Source organism: Pelobates fuscus, chromosome 10 (genome assembly GCF_036172605.1).
Source record: "Pelobates fuscus isolate aPelFus1 chromosome 10, aPelFus1.pri, whole genome shotgun sequence".
NCBI lineage: Eukaryota > Metazoa > Chordata > Amphibia > Anura > Pelobatidae > Pelobates > Pelobates fuscus.
This window is the reverse complement of record NC_086326.1, coordinates 105,232,681-105,255,514: the sequence shown is the minus strand read 5'-3', so window position 1 is coordinate 105,255,514 and position 22,834 is coordinate 105,232,681. Positions and strand designations below refer to the sequence as shown.

Here is a 22,834-nt window from a genome sequence, read left to right as displayed (position 1 = left end):
GTATGAGTGTGTAATTTTATACGACGACAATGTGTGTTTATGAGTGCTTTGGTGTGTGCAATGTCCGTATATGTCTCTCTGTGAGTGTTTCTGTGTGTGTGTTTGCGCAATATATGTATGAGTGCTTCTGTGTGCATATTTCCCAAGTGTCCCTGTTTAGGAGGGACCATCCCTATTTTGGGACAAAATCCCTCAGTCTAATTTTTACCCTTTGCCCCTCTTTTGTAGGTGCTTTGTATTGTTGCTGAATTTAATCTGAATTTATAACATAGCAGTAAAACCTTCATTTATGTATCTTTAATCTATCATAGATGTGTTTAGAAGTCATTTTGTGTTGATATGGTATGCTGTTCTTTTAAAATATATTTTGCTTGCTTAAATTTATTTTAGTAAGTCAACTACAATTTCTTGGAACAGCTCTACAACTGGCCAAACCCCCACTCACACCCCTAAAATGAAGTATCTCTATTTGTCATTTAACATTATTGGGAGGTATGTGCATTTGCAAGAAGAAAAACTACCCCAACAAGAGGACATAGTCTTAAATTAGAGGGGCAAAGGTTTAAAAATAATATCAGGAAGTACCCTTACTGAGAGGGTAGTCGATTCATGGAATAGCCTTCCAGCTGAAGTGGTAGAGGTTAACCCAGTGAGGGAGTTTAAGCATGCGTGGGATAGGCATAAGGCTATCCTATACTTAAGATAAGGCCAGGGACTAATTAAAAGTATTTCGAACATTGGGCAGACTAGATAGGCTGAATGGTTCTGATCTGCCATCACATTCTATGTCTATGTTTCTATGTCAGTATGATTGTGTGATTGGGCAAATAGATTGCTCAAAACCACACCTTTAGTTACACACCCAAGTAATACTCCTACCATTTTATCAGTGCACACATCTCCTCATTCAAAAATCCTCTCTCGGGTGTAAAATACTTTAGCCCATTGACTGAGCAAGGTTGTTAGCCTAATTGGTACCATGGGACGTGTTGGATGTGACAGAGTGACAGACGTATCTCTCTTCTCTTGGCACTGCACCAACAGCTATCCATCAAGGAGGTACCGTGGCGGTCCCTCTATGTCTGTACTGTGCGCAAATCGTACACAACAAAGTCCAGCCTTGCATACCAACACTTCTTCACTACTAACTCACAGTTTTAATAGTAACATTTCAATACAGACATTTGATGGGGGGAAAAAACAAATTTTAATGAGATTAGTTTTTTTTTACAAAACCTAGATTTTTTTTTTTCATTATGTATTGGCTTGTGATATATGTCTGTATTACGTAACAGTACAAATGAGAATAAAGTATAGAATTTCAAAACCTAGACCTAAGTGTAAACAATGATCAATTTTATCCAAGTTTTACGAAACACATCCATTTTTTTACAGATCAAAATTAGCTGAGTAACAGACCACACCATGGTTCTGCGGATAGCTTAATATGTTTTGGAAACAGTGAACAGGGCAATGGATAAGCTGATAGGATCCGTAATATGACAGATATCAATTTACACTGCAGTTCCTCTCATCCTAAGTGATTAATGGAAGTGCTCTTATGTATAAACTACTTATGCCACAACCCTGACTGAGTATCAAAAAACATATATTAATGGCCTCAGTCAGTGCGGTTCCCTTTGTAACATAGCCTGCACTTTAGCTTCCTTTTAATTTGACATATTTTCAGTATTATTCTGCCATTTCATGTTTAATAGCTTTATCCTGTTAACTTATTTTGCATTGGAGTACTCAACACATACACATAAGAAATGGCTTCCCGTGTTTCTGTTTCTGAGGTAAAAACAGATGTAAACACTCCCTGGACTCCTTATGCCATCTGTACAACAGACAAAACTGTCACTGGTCAAGGTTCCCAAACCAAACACTGCTGTGTTTACAATTTCACCCTCACTGCTTATTTACACAACACTTCCTCTGTAGTCAGCATTGACCCATCCTCAGTCATCGGTTTGGGGAAATAAAGACTATTTGTCTCTCAATTGTTTGTCACGTCGGTTTGTACAATATTTATAGATATTCTAGTGTGTATTTAATGGCTGCCATTTCACTGATGGTTTATTACTGCGTGGCCCTCTGAATTCTTACTTCATATACATTTCCCATGATGCTGGCTGGCAGATTATCACAGGAAGCGCAGTTTATGGGCTAAATGACAGCCATCTGCAGTAGATTTAAGGCTATGTCTGCGCCTTCTCATAATTATAATCACGCATATAGAAGTACATCGTCCATGCAAATCTCTCTATAGCCATGTATCTTCTATTTTAAGTTTGCCTCATCTTGATGTTCTGATTCTGTGTATCTCTCATTGGTTTTCTTCCATCTCTATCTATTCTCTCACTAGACCCACTGGTGACTGTAAGCAACCACTCGATAACAAGTCCACAGCTTCCACATCTTATTGGCTTTTTACTGTCTTATCACTCTGCATAAACATCTGTATTGCAGATTTTATATCATTTACTAGATGCACCCAAAACTTAGCTGAAACTGTACATATAAAATTGATTAGAAGTGCGTCACTAAAGGAACTCGGTCATACAATTTTTTTTAATTTTTTTTTCCCTCATTGTATTTTAATATGTACTCACCGAATCTATAACTCCTTGTAATGCCTGAAATCCACCCATGACTGGAAACACATGGTCAATACTGTCAGCAATTGTCGAGAGCTGTGAAAACAAATAATAATTAAATGTGTCAATCACTATTTCTCCTTTCTTCAAGCTTTAGCCTTTAGCACTATGACATATTTTACTTATATCTGGATAGAACTGCTCAAAATTGAGTTATAGTGAGTGATTTTGTACATAATAAACATGCAAACAGCATGTTGTTGCTTTGTTGTGAAAATACCTTAGTGTCATTTTTGAGTCAATTAGTGAAAAAAACTAAAACATTCATTATCTTGTCTTTGGCTTAAAGGGACACTCTAAAAATCATGACCAATAAATCTTATTGTAGTGGTTATGATGCAAGGAGTCTTTACACGGCATTCCATCATTTATGTCAAACTGTTGTTGAGCACTTCGGGAAAACGACATCCAAAACCTGGCCCCTCTGCTACTGCTCAGATAAGCGATCTGTCCAATCCAAATCTGGATAGCCGTGATAGGAAGTGAGCATTGAGCTAAGCCATCCCCAGCGTTTGCAGCCTATCATTACCATTAAATAGTTGGATAACGTGTGAGTGAATGTTATTTTCCTAAGAAATATGGGTAGTGAGATACATTGATCAATTAAAATGCAGATGAAATGGTTTGTTGCATATGAGAAATTAAGATTAGTGGTGGGAAAGGTACCCCATATTTAGTAAAAAGGTGGGACCCACAAGTTGGCTTCTCAACTATTTAATTATTCAATCACAAACAGTAGCACATTGTGTGATGGATACGGTAGGACACTGTCCTCCTATAGGCAGATGGGTATATATATATATATATATATATATTTATTTTGCATTAGTGAAACAAGCATGTTCCAAGCAAAGGACTGCTTTATAAGGAAAATGCTAACACAAACAAAGCAGATGACATATAGGACATATGAGTTCTGCCCTGCACGAAATAGAATTGGAACATAATAATAGGGAAATGCTGTATAAAGCAAACATCAGCTTACACTAATTTTATAACATTCTATTAGATATGGGTCTTAACATGGAACAGTCATCCAGTTTTTGAAATGTACTCCCAAGCACACAAATCTGTACACTTACCTGTGTTTCATTAAAATCTTTAACGCCTACACAGTAAACGATCGCACCCAAACTTCGAGCTCTCTCAGCCTTTTATCAAAAGACAATTCCCGAGAACAAACAAGGTTAAATCATACACAATACAAAGTTAATTAGCATAGTTAATTTATATTAGGTGCTACAAATCTAGTCAGATAAACGGAATACGCACTTTTTTCTCAGTGTGCAGCCATTGATAGGCTGAGAGCGTCAACTGGCACTCTCTGACTATCAGCAGCTGCCTGAACAATTCTTCCTTATCCAGCACTTCAGAGAGGAAAATAATCTGAGGGGCTGAAGTGCCGGGCGTCAGAGCCCCAACTTTAGGGATTAACGGTTTAACATGCCTGAAGGTAAAGAGGCACCTGGGCACTCCTACCCTCATAACAAGATAAATGAGCTATGTTGGTATAAATGTGAGAGTGTTCCTTTATCACTTGCTATTTGCCTATTGTTGACCAAGTTACAGCAGGGCTAAAACAAAATGTTAAAGTTCACAATGCTGTGTGTTGGTACACAATGATGGTGAGTGAAAGTGAACGTGAGTTAATTTTAGTTATTAGATTTTATTTTATTTGCCCTAAAAATAAAGTTATGCTAAGACATTTAAAGAACACTTCAGGCACCAAACAGCTAGAAATGCATTCTTTTATTTACTACCAACATATAACTTGGATTGCACACCTTATCCCCATTTATCTAGATTGTGTCTGTGAACAATGGGCATAAACCAACTATTTTGGTTTTAATAAGTGTCTGTAGGATGGGTACTTGCGAGAGGTTTATAATGGTGACATCTAATAAACAGAGTCTCATAGAGATACCTCACCAACCACTGAGAGAGTTTATTAAATAACGTGACAGTAAAGACTGATTTAACATAATTTTTATATTATGCACATTTTTCACAGCAGACAGGTTTTCAAAATTGATAACTGTTGCAAATTCATTTTTCCAACTCTGAATTTTTTATCAACCTTTTGAAACACAAGAAAGGTCTCAAACAACAAGAATTCAAAACAGTGTTTTGAGTAAACATATACAAAGAAAGACATCAGGCTATAACTTGTAACGGAGATATGAGTTTTTATTATTGCTACTTTAAATGTCACATAAAATTTGAGAACTTACTTCTTGTTCTGCATAGGAGAACTGAGCTTGTTGCAATTCGCCATCAGTTAGAGCAATGATAACACTAGCTGCACGGGCACCTTATAAGTAATAATTTTAAAATATATCAATGCACAGTCAATTATCAAAACACAGCATTTCATTATGTATACAGTATATAGCTGGATGCCAATACTGGCCTAATATTTACAATATAGAGTGTAGTATCCAGACTATTTTATGAAGAAACCAAAAGAAAAAAATAACAGCAAACCACAAATTCTGTAAAATTTATAAGAGAACTGGGAATTTTATCTAAAAAAAAATATAAAATGAAAAATGTATGGATTTGGAGATATCTTCCAGTTCTAATGGTTTTGCATAACATTTTTAATTCCATCGTGAATTCTGCCAGGTTGGTAAATACTACACAGAAGTGCAGTTAACTCATATAGACCAGACAGAGATGGGAAGTGGATGTAAATGGGCTTGGAGGCAGAGTGAGCTATGTGCTAGGAATACCGATTTGTATCAATAGCACTATAGTATCCCTTTAACATGTACACGGATATGTCTATAAAGTCTATGTGTTTCTTCAGTATCTCCTGGTATCTCTACTACATTGGGTGACTTTCTCCAAGGTCTAATTTTTAGGAAGACATCTCAAAAGTTCCCAGTTCTGCCTACTTGAGCTTTTTTATCTTTCTGGCTCATTGTGGATTTACATGCCCTAAGTAAACATACTCTGTCGTCCATATATTTAGGAGGGCAGGTGGAGGCAATGTGTACATTAAGAATTTATTCCATTCCTTATTATGATTGTTGAAACAGGGTAGTGATTGATCACAATGAACACCAGTAGATACTATTAATTTTAAAAATACAATCAAATGTTACGATGGGAATACAATGAATAACATACCACTATTTTCATGATAGATCTGTTCAGTTGCCTGTAATTCACAAAGAGGAACAGTAGGTGAACTGGTCATCTGACAGCATCAAGCACTAAAAGCTCAAACTTAATTTAATCATCTAAAAGCATCACAGACTAAAAGGTCAAAAGGTTAGCCCAGCAAGAACGCATTAATTTAATGATAGTCAGTGGCCACCTAAAACAAACTGAATCGAAAGATCGAAAATATTTAGGATTAGATCAATAATCTAATGTCTGTTTTATGCCAACTTCAGGAAATATGAAAAGGATCAAAATACAAACCCTTTTAAGCCCTTCATGCATAAAAGTGTCTCCTCCTGGAACCTCTGAACGTAAGATGTGAAGGCCTCGTCTAATCGCATCTCTATTAAAAGGTCAGAGAAATTGTGTGTTAAACAAACAAAACAAAAAAATCAAACAGTTGCATCACCCCTCTAAAGCAGGGGCAGCATATGCAATAGCATTTGTTTTAACTATTAAGGGTCAATCATTTGTAGTCACAAAACACAAATGGGAATCCCCTGGATTTACTAAAAAAATATTCTGTTCAGAAATCAATATAGACCAAACACTTATGTTTCAGTACATATGGTGCATTCATATGGTTCCCTTTATTTATTTATTTTCTGTATTTTTGCCTGTACAAGATCCTGAGTTAAAGAGACATTCTAAGCTAAAAAAATATATAATTCCTATGAGCACATGGAGGCAAGGCTCTCTTAACCCCTTAAGGACCAAACTTCTGGAATAAAATGGAATCATGACATGTCACACATGTCATGTGTCCTTAAGGGGTTAAAGGACCACTCTAGGCACCCAGACCACTTCAGCTTAATGAAGTGGTCTGGGTGCCAGATCCAGCTAGGATTAACCCTTTCTTCTATAAACATAGAGGCGCTTCCGTGCTTCTGACTGTGATTTTTACAGTGAGAAGACGCCAGCGTCCATAGGAAAGCATTGAGAATGCTTTCCTATGGGCTGGCTGAATGCGCATTCAGCCGATGACGACGAGAAGGAGGAGGAGAGGAGAAGGAGAGTGTCTCCCCCCCCCCCCCCCCGGCGCTGGAATAATAGGTAAATTTAACCCCTTCCAACCCCTAGAGCCTGGCGGGAGGGGGGGCCCTGAAGGTGGGCTGGACTTAGAGACCCTATAGAGCCAGGAAAACAAGTATGTTTTCCTGGCACTATAGTGGTCCTTTAATGTACTGTTCCAGTATGTCAAATATGTTTTGTTATATTTATTGTTTGTCTTGTTTTATCTATTGTACAGTGCAGTAGAATATGTTGGCACTATATAAAAAATATTGCATTTTAGCACAGTGCTGCAGCTCTATCTAGGGTTACCAAATCCACCATGTTTTCAGGGACACATATATTTTTGTACAGGACAACACTTTTCATGTGCTGCCCATCATTATAAATAAGTGCCATGTGTCCCTGAAAACATGGTGAATCTGGTAACCCTAGCTATTAACCATCTCCCATTCAGGGGAAGAAGGGCATTCTAGTTTTCAACTAGAAAGTGTGTTGCTACCACAGTGGGCTCCATACATAAAAACAAACACACAAAAAAATCAAAACAGAACAAAGTTTATCACAAAAGCAGTACATAAACAGCCAGTGCTTACTCTGAAAATAAAGGGAAAACTGTATAAAATTTTCAGGAACTAGGTTTGGGGAGAACTCACTTCAGAAGCTACAACCACATACATTTGTATCATAATGAAGAATTTCAAAGACAAGTTTCCCTTTTACAGGTTGTGATTTGTAACTTATCCTTTTGTATGTTTTCCATCTGTCTAATGCATTATAAATTAGTACCAGCTCCTTCAAACTCCAGCGAAGTGCTAAATATTTTGTGTACATTTTTTTTTTAATTTTTACTCAAAGTTCTAAGTTTTGTTGTTTTAGGATATTTGAACCCCCTCACTAAATACGAGATTGAAGGTGGTCATTTATTGTAACGTGGTAAGGGGCCACTACCCAACATGGGCTACTGAAAACTGGACTTCCCCAAGCCCTTCATGGAGTTTAAATGGGTTAATCACTTATGGCCAGAAGACAGGGCATCTCTTGGCCTGTCACAGACACTTGAGATATATATATATATCTTAAGGGTATATAGCGGGTATACCTATATGACTAGACATTTTTTTTTTTAAATGTATTTATTTATGTCATAGAGCAAGATGATCAGCTATTGCTGGCCCCAGCCTTGATTCATTAATGTAATTCCCATTTCTGTGTCTCAGGGTATACAGTTATGTAGCACTGAAAGGGTTAATGTAATGGCGAGACCTTTACATATGTTGAGGTCTCACAGACCCATAGAAAATATTTTGTAAACAAATTGTATTATTTATCACTGCAGACAATGACAGAGTGTCACTGTGTGCAGCTCTCTCAGGCTTGTATCGGTTATCTTCCTAGTTTTGTGCATAGCTTGCACTTACGCTATGAACATAGATCTGTAGTAAATTCAGTCACGCTCAGAAGCCATGCTGTGGAGCGTGATAATGAATATCGCAGATCATAACTTTTGTGAAACAAAAGCACACATTTGGTTAAAACAACATTCATTCACTGCATTTACTATTGTCCTCTATGCATATTGCACTACTACACTGATCAGCCACAACATTAAACCCACCTGCCTAATATCGTGTAGGTCGCCCTCATGCAACTAAAACTGCTCTAATGCGTCAATGTAATAACTCCACAAGACCTCTGAATGTGTCCTGTGGTATCCAGCATAAAGACATTAAAGGAACAGAAGAGAAGATTACAGGGGGGGAGAAGAGAAGATTACAGGGAGGTGGGAGAAGAAGAGAAGATTACAGGGGGGAGAAGAGGAGAACACGGGGGGGGAGAAGAGGAGAAGGGGAGGAGAACACGGGGGGGAGAAGGGGAGGAGAACGGGGGGATGAGAACACAGGGAGGGGGGGTTGAGAAGAATGTGGGGGAGGGAGAGACCACTAAAGGAGGGAGGGGGTGGTGGAGAGACCACTAGGGGAGGGGGGTGAGGAGAGACTGCTAAGGGAGGGTGGGGGAGAGCAGAGAACACTAAGGGAGGGAGGGGGTGTGTGGAGGATAGACCACTAGGGGAGGGTGGGGGGAGAGTAGAGACCACTAATGGAAAGGGGGAGAGAGGAGAGCAGAGACCACTAAGGGGGAGACGAGAGCCCACTAATGGAAAGTCGGGGAGAAAAGGAGACCACTAAGGGAGGTGGGGGGAGGAGAGTAGAGACCACTAAGGGACAGGGGAGGAGAGGAGAGACCACTAAGGGGCAGGGTAGATCTCTAAGGGGCGGAAGGGAGATCTCTATAGGACAGGGGGGAGGACAGGGAGCTATTTCACACTACGCACACACACACACACACACACACACAATGAATCCCTATACATACTCAGAAACACACAATGCATCCCTACACACACAGAAACACAACATGCTTCCCTTACACACAGAGAAACACACAATGCATGCATTACACACACACACAATGCAACCTCTACACATAAAGACAATGCATCCTTTGCACACATAAACAGAAACACACATGCAAACACAAATTGCTCCTCTTACACACACACAGAAACACAATGCATCTTACACACACTCAACGCACCCCTTACAGACACACACACACTTCATCCCTTACACACACATGCAAACACACATTGCTTCACTTACACACACACAGAAACACAATGCATCTCTTACACACACTCAATGCACCCCTTACAGACACACACACTGCATCCCTTACATACACAGAAACACACTTTGCATCCCTTATGCATACAAACACAGATTCACACAATGCATCCCTTACACACAACGAGAAACACACAATACATCCCTTATACACAAACACACACTGCTTTCTATCCCTTACACAAAAACACACTGCTTCCACTACACACAAACACACGGTATCACCTACACAAACTGGTATCCTTTTACACTACATTCCATAAGCACACACATTAGATCCTCTACCATAACACATCTCCTACACACTCCACTTCTTGTGAGCGAACATATAGGTGGACTTATGGGTGGACCTTATGGGCATACTCACCGTCAGGCCCTGGGGCCCAGACCTTGAGCTGTGTAAGGGGCCCCAAAAAATGGAGCTGCTTCCCGTTCTCCCAGAAAATTGATTTTTGTGACCACAGTTACAAACAGCCTCCAGAGATCCTGTTCTACACCAGACCAGTGGAGCCAGACTGCAGCCAGAGCCCATCACCATCCTCATCTGGTTGTAAGTAGGCAATTTAGTATATTATTAGTGACACTAATCTCTAATTTACCTCACATTAAAGGGACACTGCAGCTTAATGAAGTGGTTCTGGTGTCTATAGTTTGTCCCTGCAGGCTTTTTAATGTAAACACACACTGTGTGCAACACTGGCGTTAGTTCATATGGCAGATCATATGGGTGGGGCATTGTGATGTCACTGGGGGGGCGGCAAATCTTTCTTTTGCCTAGGGCGGCAAAAATCCTTGCACCGGCCCTGGTGGTAGGTGCATGTCAAAGTAACATCTACATGAATGCCCTAGGTTTCCCAGCAGAACATTGCCAAGGCCAGAACACTACTTCTGCTGGTCTGTCTTCTTCCCATAGTTCACCCTGCTGCCATCTATTTCCCAGGTAAGTAATGCACATGCACCCAGCCAGTCACCTGGTCTAAAAGAAAATGTGATTCATCAGACCAGACATACTTCTTCCATTGATCCATGGTCCCATTCAGACACTCATGTCCCCATTGAAGGCACGTTCGACGGTGGACAGGGGTCATCATGGCTCTGACCAATCTGCAGCTAAGCAGCCTCATTCGCAGAAAACTGAGATGCACTGTGTGTCCTGAAACCTAATGGCCAGCATTATGTTTTTCAGAAATTTGAGCTACAGTAGCTCTTCAGTGTGATTGGACCAGATGGGTTAACCTTTGCTCCCCACATGCATCAGTGAGCCTTTGGCGCACATGTCCTTCCTTGCACCACTTTCTGTAGGTACTAACCACTGCATACCGATAATACTAAACAAGCATTGCCGATTTGGAGATGCTCTGACCCAGTTGTCCAGCCATCACTATGTGGCCCTAATCAAAGTCACTCAGATCCTTTTGTTTGCCCATTTTTACTGCTTCCAGCACATGAAATTCCAGAACTGACTGTTTACTGGCTGACTAATATATTCCACCCCCGACAGGTGCCAGTGAAAATATATATTCATTGTTATTTACTTCACCTGCCAGTGGTTGTATTGCTGTGGCTGATCAGTGAGGTTTCATATTCCCATACAGTTTTTTAAAGTCTACAATCAGCAGTACTATTACCATGCATATTGGGCAACATTATTTTACTTCATCCAATTCTGTATGTGTGTTGGTAGTACCTGTCCTCTGTCAACTTCATGATGGTGGTTGCACGAGACGAGAAAACGATGAATGACATTCTCAGCAAGGGACTGTACACAATCCAATATCAGGGAAAAATAGATTTCAAAAAGGAACAAAACACAAACAAAAACATGAACAAAATTTTATAATAAATACAATACAATACAATATACAATATAAATAAGATAGGAACAGGCCCAGACTGACCATCGGGCACACCAGGCAAATGCCCGGTGGGCCGCGTTAGCCATGGGCCGAGGACGGCAGGGGAGGTCACAGGATTCCCCAGCCGGTCCATTCAGGGCCAGCACTATCCGAGCACTGGCCCTGCTGTGTTCAATGACAGGCCGGTAGGGAGATCAAAGTTCTCCCTCACCGGCCCACATGCAGTGTGATGCGGCCGCCGGCTGGGGAGGAAGGGAGACTGGAAAGGACCTGGAGGAGCTCTATCTTGTAGCTCCGCTGGGTTCCTCTCGCAAGAGTGAACTCTAGCCCCGCAGGCAAGAGTTCACTCTCACCACCAGGGATGGCAGCACAGCCTTTTCTCCCAGGCTAAAGGTAAGACGGTAGAGTGGATACAATGCCTGTTTTTTTATTTTATTATTATTATTTTTATTTTATTTTAAAATACATTTATATTTGCATTAACTTGCCTCTCCCAACACACAATCCCTCCAAACACACACACATCACCCTCATACACACACAGCAACTTCACTCACACACACACAGCAACCTCACTCACACACACAGCACCCTCAGATACATACACACAGCACCCTCACAAACACACTGCACCCTCACAGCACCCTCTCACACACAGCAGTGTATATATATGTATATATGTGTGTGTGTGTGTGTATAAATATATATATATATATACATATATATATATACACGCATACATATACATGTGGCATGTGTGTTTGTGCTTTAGGGTGCACACTCTAATGCAATAGACTGTGCATGCCTATGCACAGAACCCTCACACACACACTGTACACCTCACACAAAGCACCCTCACACACACACACACACAGCACCCTCACGCACACACACTGTACACCTCACACGCAGCACCCTCACACACAGCACCCTCATACACAGCACCCCCTCCACACATACACAGCACCCTCACTCACACACACTATGCACACCTCACTAAAAGCACCCTCACACACACAGCACCTCCACTCACACACACACACTGCACACCTCACACACAGCACCCTCATACACAGCACCCTCACTCACACACAATGTACACCTCACACACAGTACCCTCACACACACACAGACAGCACCAGCACTCACACACACACAGCACCCCCTCCACACATACACAGCACCCTCACTCACACACAGCACCCTCACTCTCACACACACTATGCAGACCTCACTCAAAGCACCCTCACACACACACACTGCACACCTCACACACAAACACAGCACCCTCATACACAGCACCCTCACTCACACACACAGCACTCTCACTCACACACACTGCACACCTCACACACACACACTGCACACCTCACACACACACTGCACACCTCACACACAGCACCCACACACACAGCACCCTCACTCACACACAATGTACACCTCACACACAGCACCCTCACTCACACATACAGCACCCTCATACACAGCACCCTCACTCACACACACACACACACAGCACCCTGACTCACACACACATTGCACACCTCACACACAGCACCCACACACACACACAGCACCCTCACTTACACACAATGTACACCTCACACACAGGACCCTTAAACACAGCACCATCACCCACACACACTGCACACCTCACACATAGCACCCCTCCCCCCCCCCACACACACACACAACACCCTCACACACATAGCACCCTGACAGACACACACTACACACACACAGCACCCTCATACACAGCACCCTCACTCACACACAATGCACCCTCATACACACACTGCACACCTCACAGACACACAGTACACCTTACACACAGGCACTGCACTACTCACAGACACTGCATACCTCATACACATAGAGCATCCTCACACACACACACACACACACACACACACTGCACCCTTCACACACACTATACTCCTCAAATACACACTACACCCTTCACACACACACTGCACACCTCACACACACGTAATACTTACCCTCACACACACAGACAGCACCAGCACTCACACACACACACAGCACCCCCTCCACACATACACAGCACCCTCACTCACACACAGCACCCCCTCCACACATACACAGCACCCTCACTCACACACAGCACCCTCACTCTCACACACACTATGCAGACCTCACTCAAAGCACCCTCACACACACACACACACTGCACACCTCACACACACACACTGCACACCTCACACACAAACACAGCACCCTCATACACAGCACCCTCACTCACACACACAGCACTCTCACTCACACACACTGCACACCTCACACACACACACACTGCACACCTCACACACACACACTGCACACCTCACACACATCACCCACACACACAGCACCCTCACTCACACACAATGTACACCTCACACACAGCACCCTCACTCACACATACAGCACCCTCATACACAGCACCCTCACTCACACACACACACACAGCACCCTGACTCACACACACATTGCACACCTCACACACAGCACCCACACACACACACAGCACCCTCACTTACACACAATGTACACCTCACACACAGGACCCTTAAACACAGCACCATCACCCACACACACTGCACACATCACACATAGCACCCCTCCCCCCCACACACACACACACAACACCCTCACACACAGAGCACCCTGACACACACACACTACACCCTTCACACACACACTGCACACCTCACACACACGTAATACTTCCAAACATATATGTATTTATACTACATAATCCCTCACACACGTGCTGCACCCCTAAACACATTACATTCCAGACACACACTAGATCCCTATATAAACTCTGAATCCTCTATACACACACACACTCACTAGATCTCCTATACACACTCTGGATCATTCAAACACACACACTGCACCACCTACACACACACACTACATTTCTGACATACACACTCTGGATGCCCTATGCACACACTAGATTCATTGTAAGCAAACGCATAATACATTCCCTAAACACACACTCTCTACAACCCCTATATACACGTCACCTATACACACACACACACACAAACAGCCCATATGCACACACCTCCCCTATACACACTATGCCCTCTATACACACACTCTCTACAGCACCTAGATACATTACATTACACCACAAACACAACATTACTGAAACACAAAACCACACCACAATCAGCTCACTCTACACACACGCAATCCCATAAGCAGGCTCCCAACACATGCATATTACTCTTTCCTGGCATTTTTGTCTTCTGGTATCCCATTTATGGAGACACCAGAAGCAAGTTTCAAGCAAACGCAATGCAAGCATGTTATTAAATTTGCTTGCGCTGTGCAGAACAAATACAGGGCCTTTTTCTCATGCTAGAGCTCTGCGCATGGTCTGCCCTGGAAAAGCATTGAACCAACGTACTCACTTAGAGATGGGGCGTGCTTGTCATTGGGGATGACAAAACACACCCTATCTGGCCCCGCCCCCTTTTCAGTGGGCCGCTGTGATTAAAAATGCCCAGACCTAATTTTTTTTCCCAGTGCGGCCCTAGATAGGACTAGTCATTTATAGCGAGAAATTAGATGTGAGAATCATCCTAAGAAACTGTGTTCCTTTTGGAACTCATTGAGTTATACGCTGTCACTTATAGTAATGAGAGATACTCAGTGGCCTTCAGGAGCAATATAAAATTAAAGATGGTACTTTTGAATAATTAGATTAAGCACCATAACCACTATAACTCAGTGTTGTGACAAAACAAAAGTTTCTCCCCAGTATTGACAGTCTGACCCCTCTGCATCTGCAAGAATATTGCAGATTTTACACTTCCCCATTATCTACATGAATCCTTAGAACTCTGGACAACAAGGAGATGCTGTGAACACTTGGAAAACTATTAACTGCCTATTGTTGGCATCCAAGGTTAATCCGATTTGTAAGGATTATACACAAGTGTAATTTTGGCATATTAGTGCGTTTGCGGGAAAACATGGCTTTTGAAGCTTGATTGATTCAGGTTGAGTCAATCTAAGCCAAAACGGTTTGACAGCACCCATACACTCACAGAACCATAGCCATTACATTTAGTAAATATAAAGTAGCAAACTTCAAATGACAAAATGTTACTGAATAAGAACGAAAACTTGAATACACTACATTATATCCAGCAGCTTTTCCTAATGTTTTAAAAATAGTTTATCCGTTAAAATACTATTATAATGTAGGCATTTAAGTCTAACATTCATACCTCACATCCTTCAATTATGTGTTTTCTGCACAAGTTATAAAGCAAACACCTCAGCAGCTGCTTCCTCCCCCCCCCCCCCCCCCACCTGTTATTTAATTACCATGTGTGGCTTTAAAACAATTATGTAGCTAATCAATGTAATAGTTTTACAGATATTAGCTTAAAAACAGTTACATTTTATTTCTCTCAGTAGAAATGAGTTCTTATATATGGCCATTTGTGCTTGACTAACGCAAAGTTACTGTACAGGGTTTTTTTTTAATACGGGTATTTTGTGTCACTGACTTTTTAAGGCATAGGCTTTCAGGATTATTTAGACTTCAAAGCTTTCATCATTATTTACTAAAGTGAGAATTCGAAAAGAGTTCAACGTGAATTTAAAATGTAAGCCTAGAGTAGCCAAACTGAATGCATAGCTGACTTAGAGCATATGTTGACCTTATATTTGAAATTCCCTTTAAAATCTCACTTTAGTAAAAAAAAAAAAAAAGTGCATGGGTCAGATATGACACAAGCTTGGGTAAGGCCACAACCAAGAGAATAGCAATCATGCAGAGCCTGTGTATATGGTTAAAGGGACACTATAGGCACCCAGACCACTTCAGCTCACTGAATTGGTCTGGGTCCACTGCCCAATGTCCCTTAACCCTGGAAAGGTAATTATTACAGTTTTAAGAAACCCGAGGGAGGGTAAAGCTATAGTGCCAGGAAAACAACTGTGTTTTCCTGGCACTCTACTTTCCCTTTAAGCTCTCATCACAATATGTATGCATAAATACACTTTACTGTTACTTGGGAACTGTTGGGATTCAGCAGAGTTTGTTAAATGAAAGATCCACTGTTATTAAAAGAAACAGGACTAATGCACCTGTATGGCATATACAAGCACTCCAAATTATCCCATAGGTTTTTATTGACTGATTTTTAACACTATGCTAAAACGATAAAACTAGAAAAAAAGCACAATGGCTTACTGACTTCGTTTATTTTGTAAATTGACATATTACACACCTTATGAATTTTTCTGCTAGGCTTTCCACAAACGAGTAGATTTCAATCCAATGGTTTTTGACGCTGCCTGACCTGTTAAGGTAAAATGTAAACATTAAATATTAATATATATTTAACATTACACATTTACATAGTGTAAGCTCAATGATATACAACTGCATGTAGTGCATGAAATAGCATGTATACATTGTGCTAAGTTATTATACACAGGTATATAAATTAAAGTGAATCTTCTCAAATGACAGATGCTTTTATTAAAATTACATATGATGGACACAGTGTGTACATCAAAATACTAAAATACACATTAGAAAATAAAAATGTAAGTTATGTATATTTACTGTTGAATTAGATGCACATTTACCTTGCAAAACATGTCCAACCCACAACACAATGCACTTGTGCATGCCTACATGCACTGTAGAATAATAAAGAGGAACTGGTATATAGTTTAAATCGCAGAGTGATATCATGAACATAGAGGATCAAAACAAGAACTTTAGAACCGAGGCATCATCAACTTAATATTTTTGGATAAGCTTTCAAAATACCTTACTATTTTTGACAAACTCTTAAAATTGTATTTTTCAAAATATTAGAATATTAAAAAATACAGAAAAATTCCAATGTACCCCTCACAGGGTAGGAACAATAAAATGGGGCTGCTCCACACTATATAACGAGCGATTTCACATAAGATATAAAAACTAAACAGAAAGTCAAGTGTGACCAATCCTTCATAAAAGATAAAATAAAATAAAGCATGATAAAATTACTTTTTTTAGGGAATTCCACAATATAAAAAAAGAGAGCTTATAAAATCAAATAAATTAAACATATGTATCAATCAGAAAACCTGTATGAATGCTACCGAAGTTGCAAGAATGTTGTAAATCTGCAACAAGAAGTATCAGAAAAATCCCACAAAATATTAACACACTTTAGATCTATGTTAGTGAAAATCAAAGGGGCTAATCAACTAAGTGGTGCAATCAGGAAAATGTGCAACTGTCAAAATTGCCCAGATGGTCAAAAGTCCAAGGTAGGTACAATATCTAAAAATAAAGACCACTATAAATATAAAGCAGATTCCGAAAAGTACATAAGTACATGAATTTAAAGCAGAAACATTTATATAAAATAAAAATTATTAATCTATGTGAGCGATATCAATCCAACCTAATATACCTGACTATGGGGGGCCCCACAGCGGTTTCTGATGATAATATAAGTAGGCTGTAAAGATGCCGATGCTCTGTCTACTGGACCAAATCCAGGTCCGCCTACAGAGAGCTCAAACGACGCCGGTGGTAGTGGGCACCAGAGACCAGCTGAAATAACTGGTGTGTCCACGCGAGCAAGAGGTTCAGACGTCACATGCCAAAAGGTGAGCACACCAATCTGGAATCCTTGATATCAGGAAAGCTGCTAGATACTTACTTGCGCATACATTAGTGTACCCTGAAGGCCCGGAGAACAGACCACGTGAAATTGTGGCGTTGAGAGACACAAGCGGGAGTGGCGGCCGACCTCCCTGTCCTGTATCAAGAAGACGCAGCAGTGGTTTGGGTCCCGATCCCCACCTACCCCCTCTGGACCAGTGGGGGTTATCTCAGTCCCCACTGGCTTGCAACTCGTACCGACAACGTCTTCTCCACTTGCACAAGCCCAGTATAAGCAACATCTGCACAAAATGGCGGCTGAACCTGAGATGGAACCATACAATTTAACCGAGCAAACCTGGCAGCGACTGGAGGAGCTCCTATATAGTTTCTGGGTTGCCTTGGAGGCACGTCAGGAGAGTGGGGCCCTATTAATGTGGGAACCTGCAACAAATAATAGCCCATCCGGCCGAGGGCCAAAAGGGGCAAGACCCCGCGGCATCACCCACATAGGCAGAGGTCCTACTGTTACAACTGGCACAGCAGCATCGAGGCCTTCCCCTTTCTAGGGCTGGACTCTCAAGTCGGTTGCACAAATATGTTGGCCTGGAATCTGGACTGGGGCTGGAGGGGTGCCCCACATAACACCCAAGGTGTTACGGCCTACCGGTCCCTGTATTTGCCTGCCTTATGCACATTTGGGGACTTACCGATAGGCAGTTACAGTTGTATTCACCTTGTGTCTTAGCATTGCTATTCGGATCTTCAAGTCCTGTCATCAGCTTAGACATGAATGCATAGCTTGCTCTCTATTGTATTACAATTGTGCATGTTCTCTTATTTGTTCAGTTATATATGTTGATAAGCTTGTGGAATGCTGTTGGGGCACCTCAAGCTTGTATACTTATGCACTGCAAAAACATAAAAGGTAAAAAAAAAAAAGGATACTATAGTCAACTGCAGCTTAATGTAGCTGTTCTGGTAAGCATAGCATGTCCCTGCATACATTTTGCTTTAACCCCTTAAGGACCAAACTTCTGGAATAAAAGGGAATCATGACGTGTCAGACATGTCATGTGTCCTTAAGGGGTTAAACATTATATTTTCAAAAAAATGGCAGTGTTTACATTGCTCCCTAGGGACACCTCAGGTAGCAGTCACTCAGACGGCCTGATTCTGAAAAGGATTCTAATGGCAGAATCCAAATACCTGTTTGCTCCTTAGTAGTAGGAATGAGTGGAATGCTTTCACTTTGGCTCAAGTATGTCCAGTCGATCACCAAATCCATCTCAAAAACATAGCTCACATCCGCCCTTATTTAACACCAGACGCGGCTAAGGTGCTGTTCCATGCTGTTGTTCTTTCTCGCCTTGACTACTGCAATCCCCTTCTCAGTGGTCTTACGTGTTCCCAGATTGCACCGCTGCAATCTATAATGAATGTGGCGGCGAGGCTCATTTTCCTGTCTGCCCGCACCTCCCACGCCTCCCCCCTCTGTCAGTTCCTAATTGGCTTCTAGTTAGATATAGGGCTCAATTTACGATTCTGGTGCTTGCTTATAAGTACCTACAAATCAACCTACCTATCCTCCCTAATACACAAGTATGTCCCGTCCAGCCCCTGCGCTCTGCCGAAGACCTACGTCTATCCTCTGTCCGTACTACCACATCTGATGCTCGCCTCCAAGACTTCTCCAGGGCTTCACCTTTTCTGTGGAACTCCCTTCCCTTCTCCGTTAGACTTTCACCCAGTCTCCACTCCTTCAAACTCTTTGAAAACACTCTTCTTCATGAGATCATATCATTTAAACTGCTAGTGGGTTACCACCCCCTTCCCCAAGACTCCTCTACTGCACCTCTCAAAAATAATCTACTAAGTTCTCAGTGATGACTTTTCTAGAAACCTATTTCATTACCCCTACTTTTACCCTTTGTGTTACTATACCCCACTCCCTCTAGCATGTAAGCTCATTAAGCAGGGCCCTCAACCCCTTTGTTTCTGTGCGTCCATTTGTCTGGTTACAATTACGTGTCTGGTAGTCCACCCATTGTACAGCGCTACGGAATTTTCTGGCACTATATAAATAATAAATTAATAATAATAATAAGTGCCAAATGTGTGTTGGGCACAACTAAATTTAGGGCACAATGGCTGAATAAGGACTTGAATTTCCAGTTCTACTGTCATAGTAGTTATGAACTGTCTGACGGTGACATTCCCCCTGGGTCTGGTGGCCGGTGGGTGGAGCAGGTAAGTGACGCCAGGAGTGGACGTCTCTGCTGTATTCTCGCGCATGTGAGAGTAATACTATTACCCATGTTAAAAGTTATTTTTATCATGATTTATATGGTGTAATTTCAGTGGACATTTCCTCTTAAAGGGATACTATAGGCACCCAGACCACTTCATCTCACAGACAGCCACCAGAGATACTTCCTGCAGTCTCACAGAGTTAGACTGTGAAAGTCTTTGCAAGAGGACATCCATCATCAAGCAAAACCCCATAGGAAAGCATTGAGTCAATGCTTTCCTACGGGGAAGGTCTAATACACATGCCACATTTGCCATGCATGCACATTAAGTTCCCCCAACGGTTGACATAGGCGGAGTAGGATCACAACTGGACATCAGCACTGGAATTAGGTAAGTGAAAAGGACAGAGGGACACTATAGTGTTAGGAATACATGTTTGTATTCCTAATACTAAAGTGTCACTTTAAAGCTGAGATATGTATCTCCTGCCTAGACTAATGGAACTAAAAATTGTGGAGAACTGACAGGGGATTTGCATTCTTTACACCACAGAAGGAAAATAGCAAAACTGGCCAAAAATTGCAATTCCTTTGTGAGTACTACAAAATTGATTGTTTTAAGCATTAATCTTTGGGAAACTAACACACCACTTACATTCAGATGAAGGCATTCGGTATACACAGTAACACACTTTCCAAAACTCATATTTATTTATTTATAAAATATTTTACCAGGAAAGATACATTGAGATTTCTCATGTTTTCAAGTCCGACCTGGGTGTATATAGGGAGTGTGCATTTAAAAAAGGTAATGAAAAAAACCTGGCACATGTATATTACGCAAATAGTGTGGGAACCCTCTAGTCCTATGGGTATTTGGGAGCAAAGACTGGATATTCCCTGGTCCAGTTATGTCCACCAGCCAAGAGGTAGACAATATTTCTGGATCCCTACCCTATTTATAATTCCATCTACCAAGACCACACACAAACAGGGCTGGGTTTTTAAGTAGGCACCTGCCTACAGGGGCCTGCCACTAGGGAGCACCTGTTTTCAGCACTTTTAATGTGTAGGGTTGCCACCTTTCTTGGCAATCTAATTTTCATAATTAATTATACATGCATGTCATCACAGGACATGACATTGCATCATATTAAGTAACATCAATGGCAGTGACATAAGAAAAAGTGATGGAAGATTGTTCCCTAAATCACAAAAAAAACTGTAGCATTATGTATGTGTGGTAGTGTGTCAGTGTGTATACAGCAGTGTGTGGTTGTGTCACTGCATGTATACTATGTCTGAATGTGTGAAGTACTGTGTAATTATGTCTGTAGCAGCATGTGTATATTGTGAGTATGTGTACATAGCAGTGTTTTAGTGGATGTGTCAGTGTGTATATACTGTGAGTGTGTGTGTGTGTGGGGGGGGGGGGGTTGTGTTATACCGTGTCTGAGTGTCTGTTTCATTGTGTGTTTACAGCAATGTGTGTACATATCATGTATAATAGAGGTGGCTATTCTGGCTCCAACTCTTTCCATTGCCTGTATTTTTGCAATACTGGCATCAGCGAGACATGCCTACTATACCAGCTGTGTGGTTGAAGTATTGGCCCTAATCATCTGCCTTTTTTGACATTTAAACCCAGCCCTGCACACAAGCTGAAAGTGGGGCATTTGCTGCTCTCCCTGATAATACATTGGGTCTGGGAACCTCTTTTATTTTTGTTATAATACCCGACCTATGTGCAGTGTTCACTGGGTAGGTAATAGAACCACTTGTCTCAGTAGTTGATACTGGAGTCTCATAGACCTCAGATGTGATGAAAAAAAAAGCGTTTCTATTTTTTTTTTTAGAAACAGCTATATTATGGCTGCATACAGCAAAAATATGTTACTGGTTGTGGCGATTACTCACCACTTTAAAATTATTTTTTTCCCCGGTTTCAGACAATCTGACCTCAGTAGCACTTGCATGTAGTGATTTATGCTCAAAAGACAAACGGTGTCTTTTTTCTGACTTCTGAGTGTAACTCATTTTATTACCTCTGAAGTTTTTTTGTTTTTTTTATAATTTCTATTGTATAGTTCACAAGACCAGACTACAATACAGTTAAATTTAAACTAACTAAAGGTTCTAGTTATAATAGGATGTATAGAAGATGTAACACATAACACGTCATCTAACCAGAGTTAATTCACAACAGTGAATTAGTTCTAATTAATAAGAAATCAAACAGTGAAAAATAAAAAAAAATAAAACAAGGAGTCTTTAGTTAACTGAACATTCTAACAAGTGTTCTCAGTAGGGTGAATAACACATTTTAACAATGAAGCAAACAGCCAATTGAAACCTTCTTGGTGGGGCGGGGCCTAACCGTCATGGCGGCAAGACATGTCTCGCAGGAGCTCCCGCTCAGCGAAACCCTAACAAGCGACCTAAGGCAGTGTCTCAAGGCAAAAACGTCGACAAAAGATACCCACATGCTCCCTGCAACTGAGGGCATGCAGGATGAGGGTGAGAGACCCACTCGAGACCCGCCGACACGACAACTGAC

At 41.3% G+C, this 22,834-nt stretch overlaps 1 protein-coding gene across 2 annotated transcripts in view; it reads right to left on the bottom strand.

The window, feature by feature from the left end:
* Positions 1-22,834, bottom strand: part of ANTXRL (ANTXR like) — an 83,631-nt gene that overhangs the window by 48,351 nt on the left and 12,446 nt on the right. For both annotated transcript variants that reach the window (XR_010085675.1, XM_063434779.1), the window contains exons 2-8: positions 16,644-16,715; positions 11,214-11,285; positions 6,090-6,171; positions 5,793-5,823; positions 4,892-4,971; positions 3,743-3,811; positions 2,616-2,696 (exon numbers count right to left, since the gene is read on the bottom strand). Coding sequence is in view for 1 of the 2 variants with exons in the window: in XM_063434779.1 (XP_063290849.1) it covers positions 2,616-2,696; positions 3,743-3,811; positions 4,892-4,971; positions 5,793-5,823; positions 6,090-6,171; positions 11,214-11,285; positions 16,644-16,715 (487 nt within the window). In the remaining variant the exon portion in view is untranslated. The remainder of the gene's footprint in view (positions 1-2,615; positions 2,697-3,742; positions 3,812-4,891; positions 4,972-5,792; positions 5,824-6,089; positions 6,172-11,213; positions 11,286-16,643; positions 16,716-22,834) is intronic.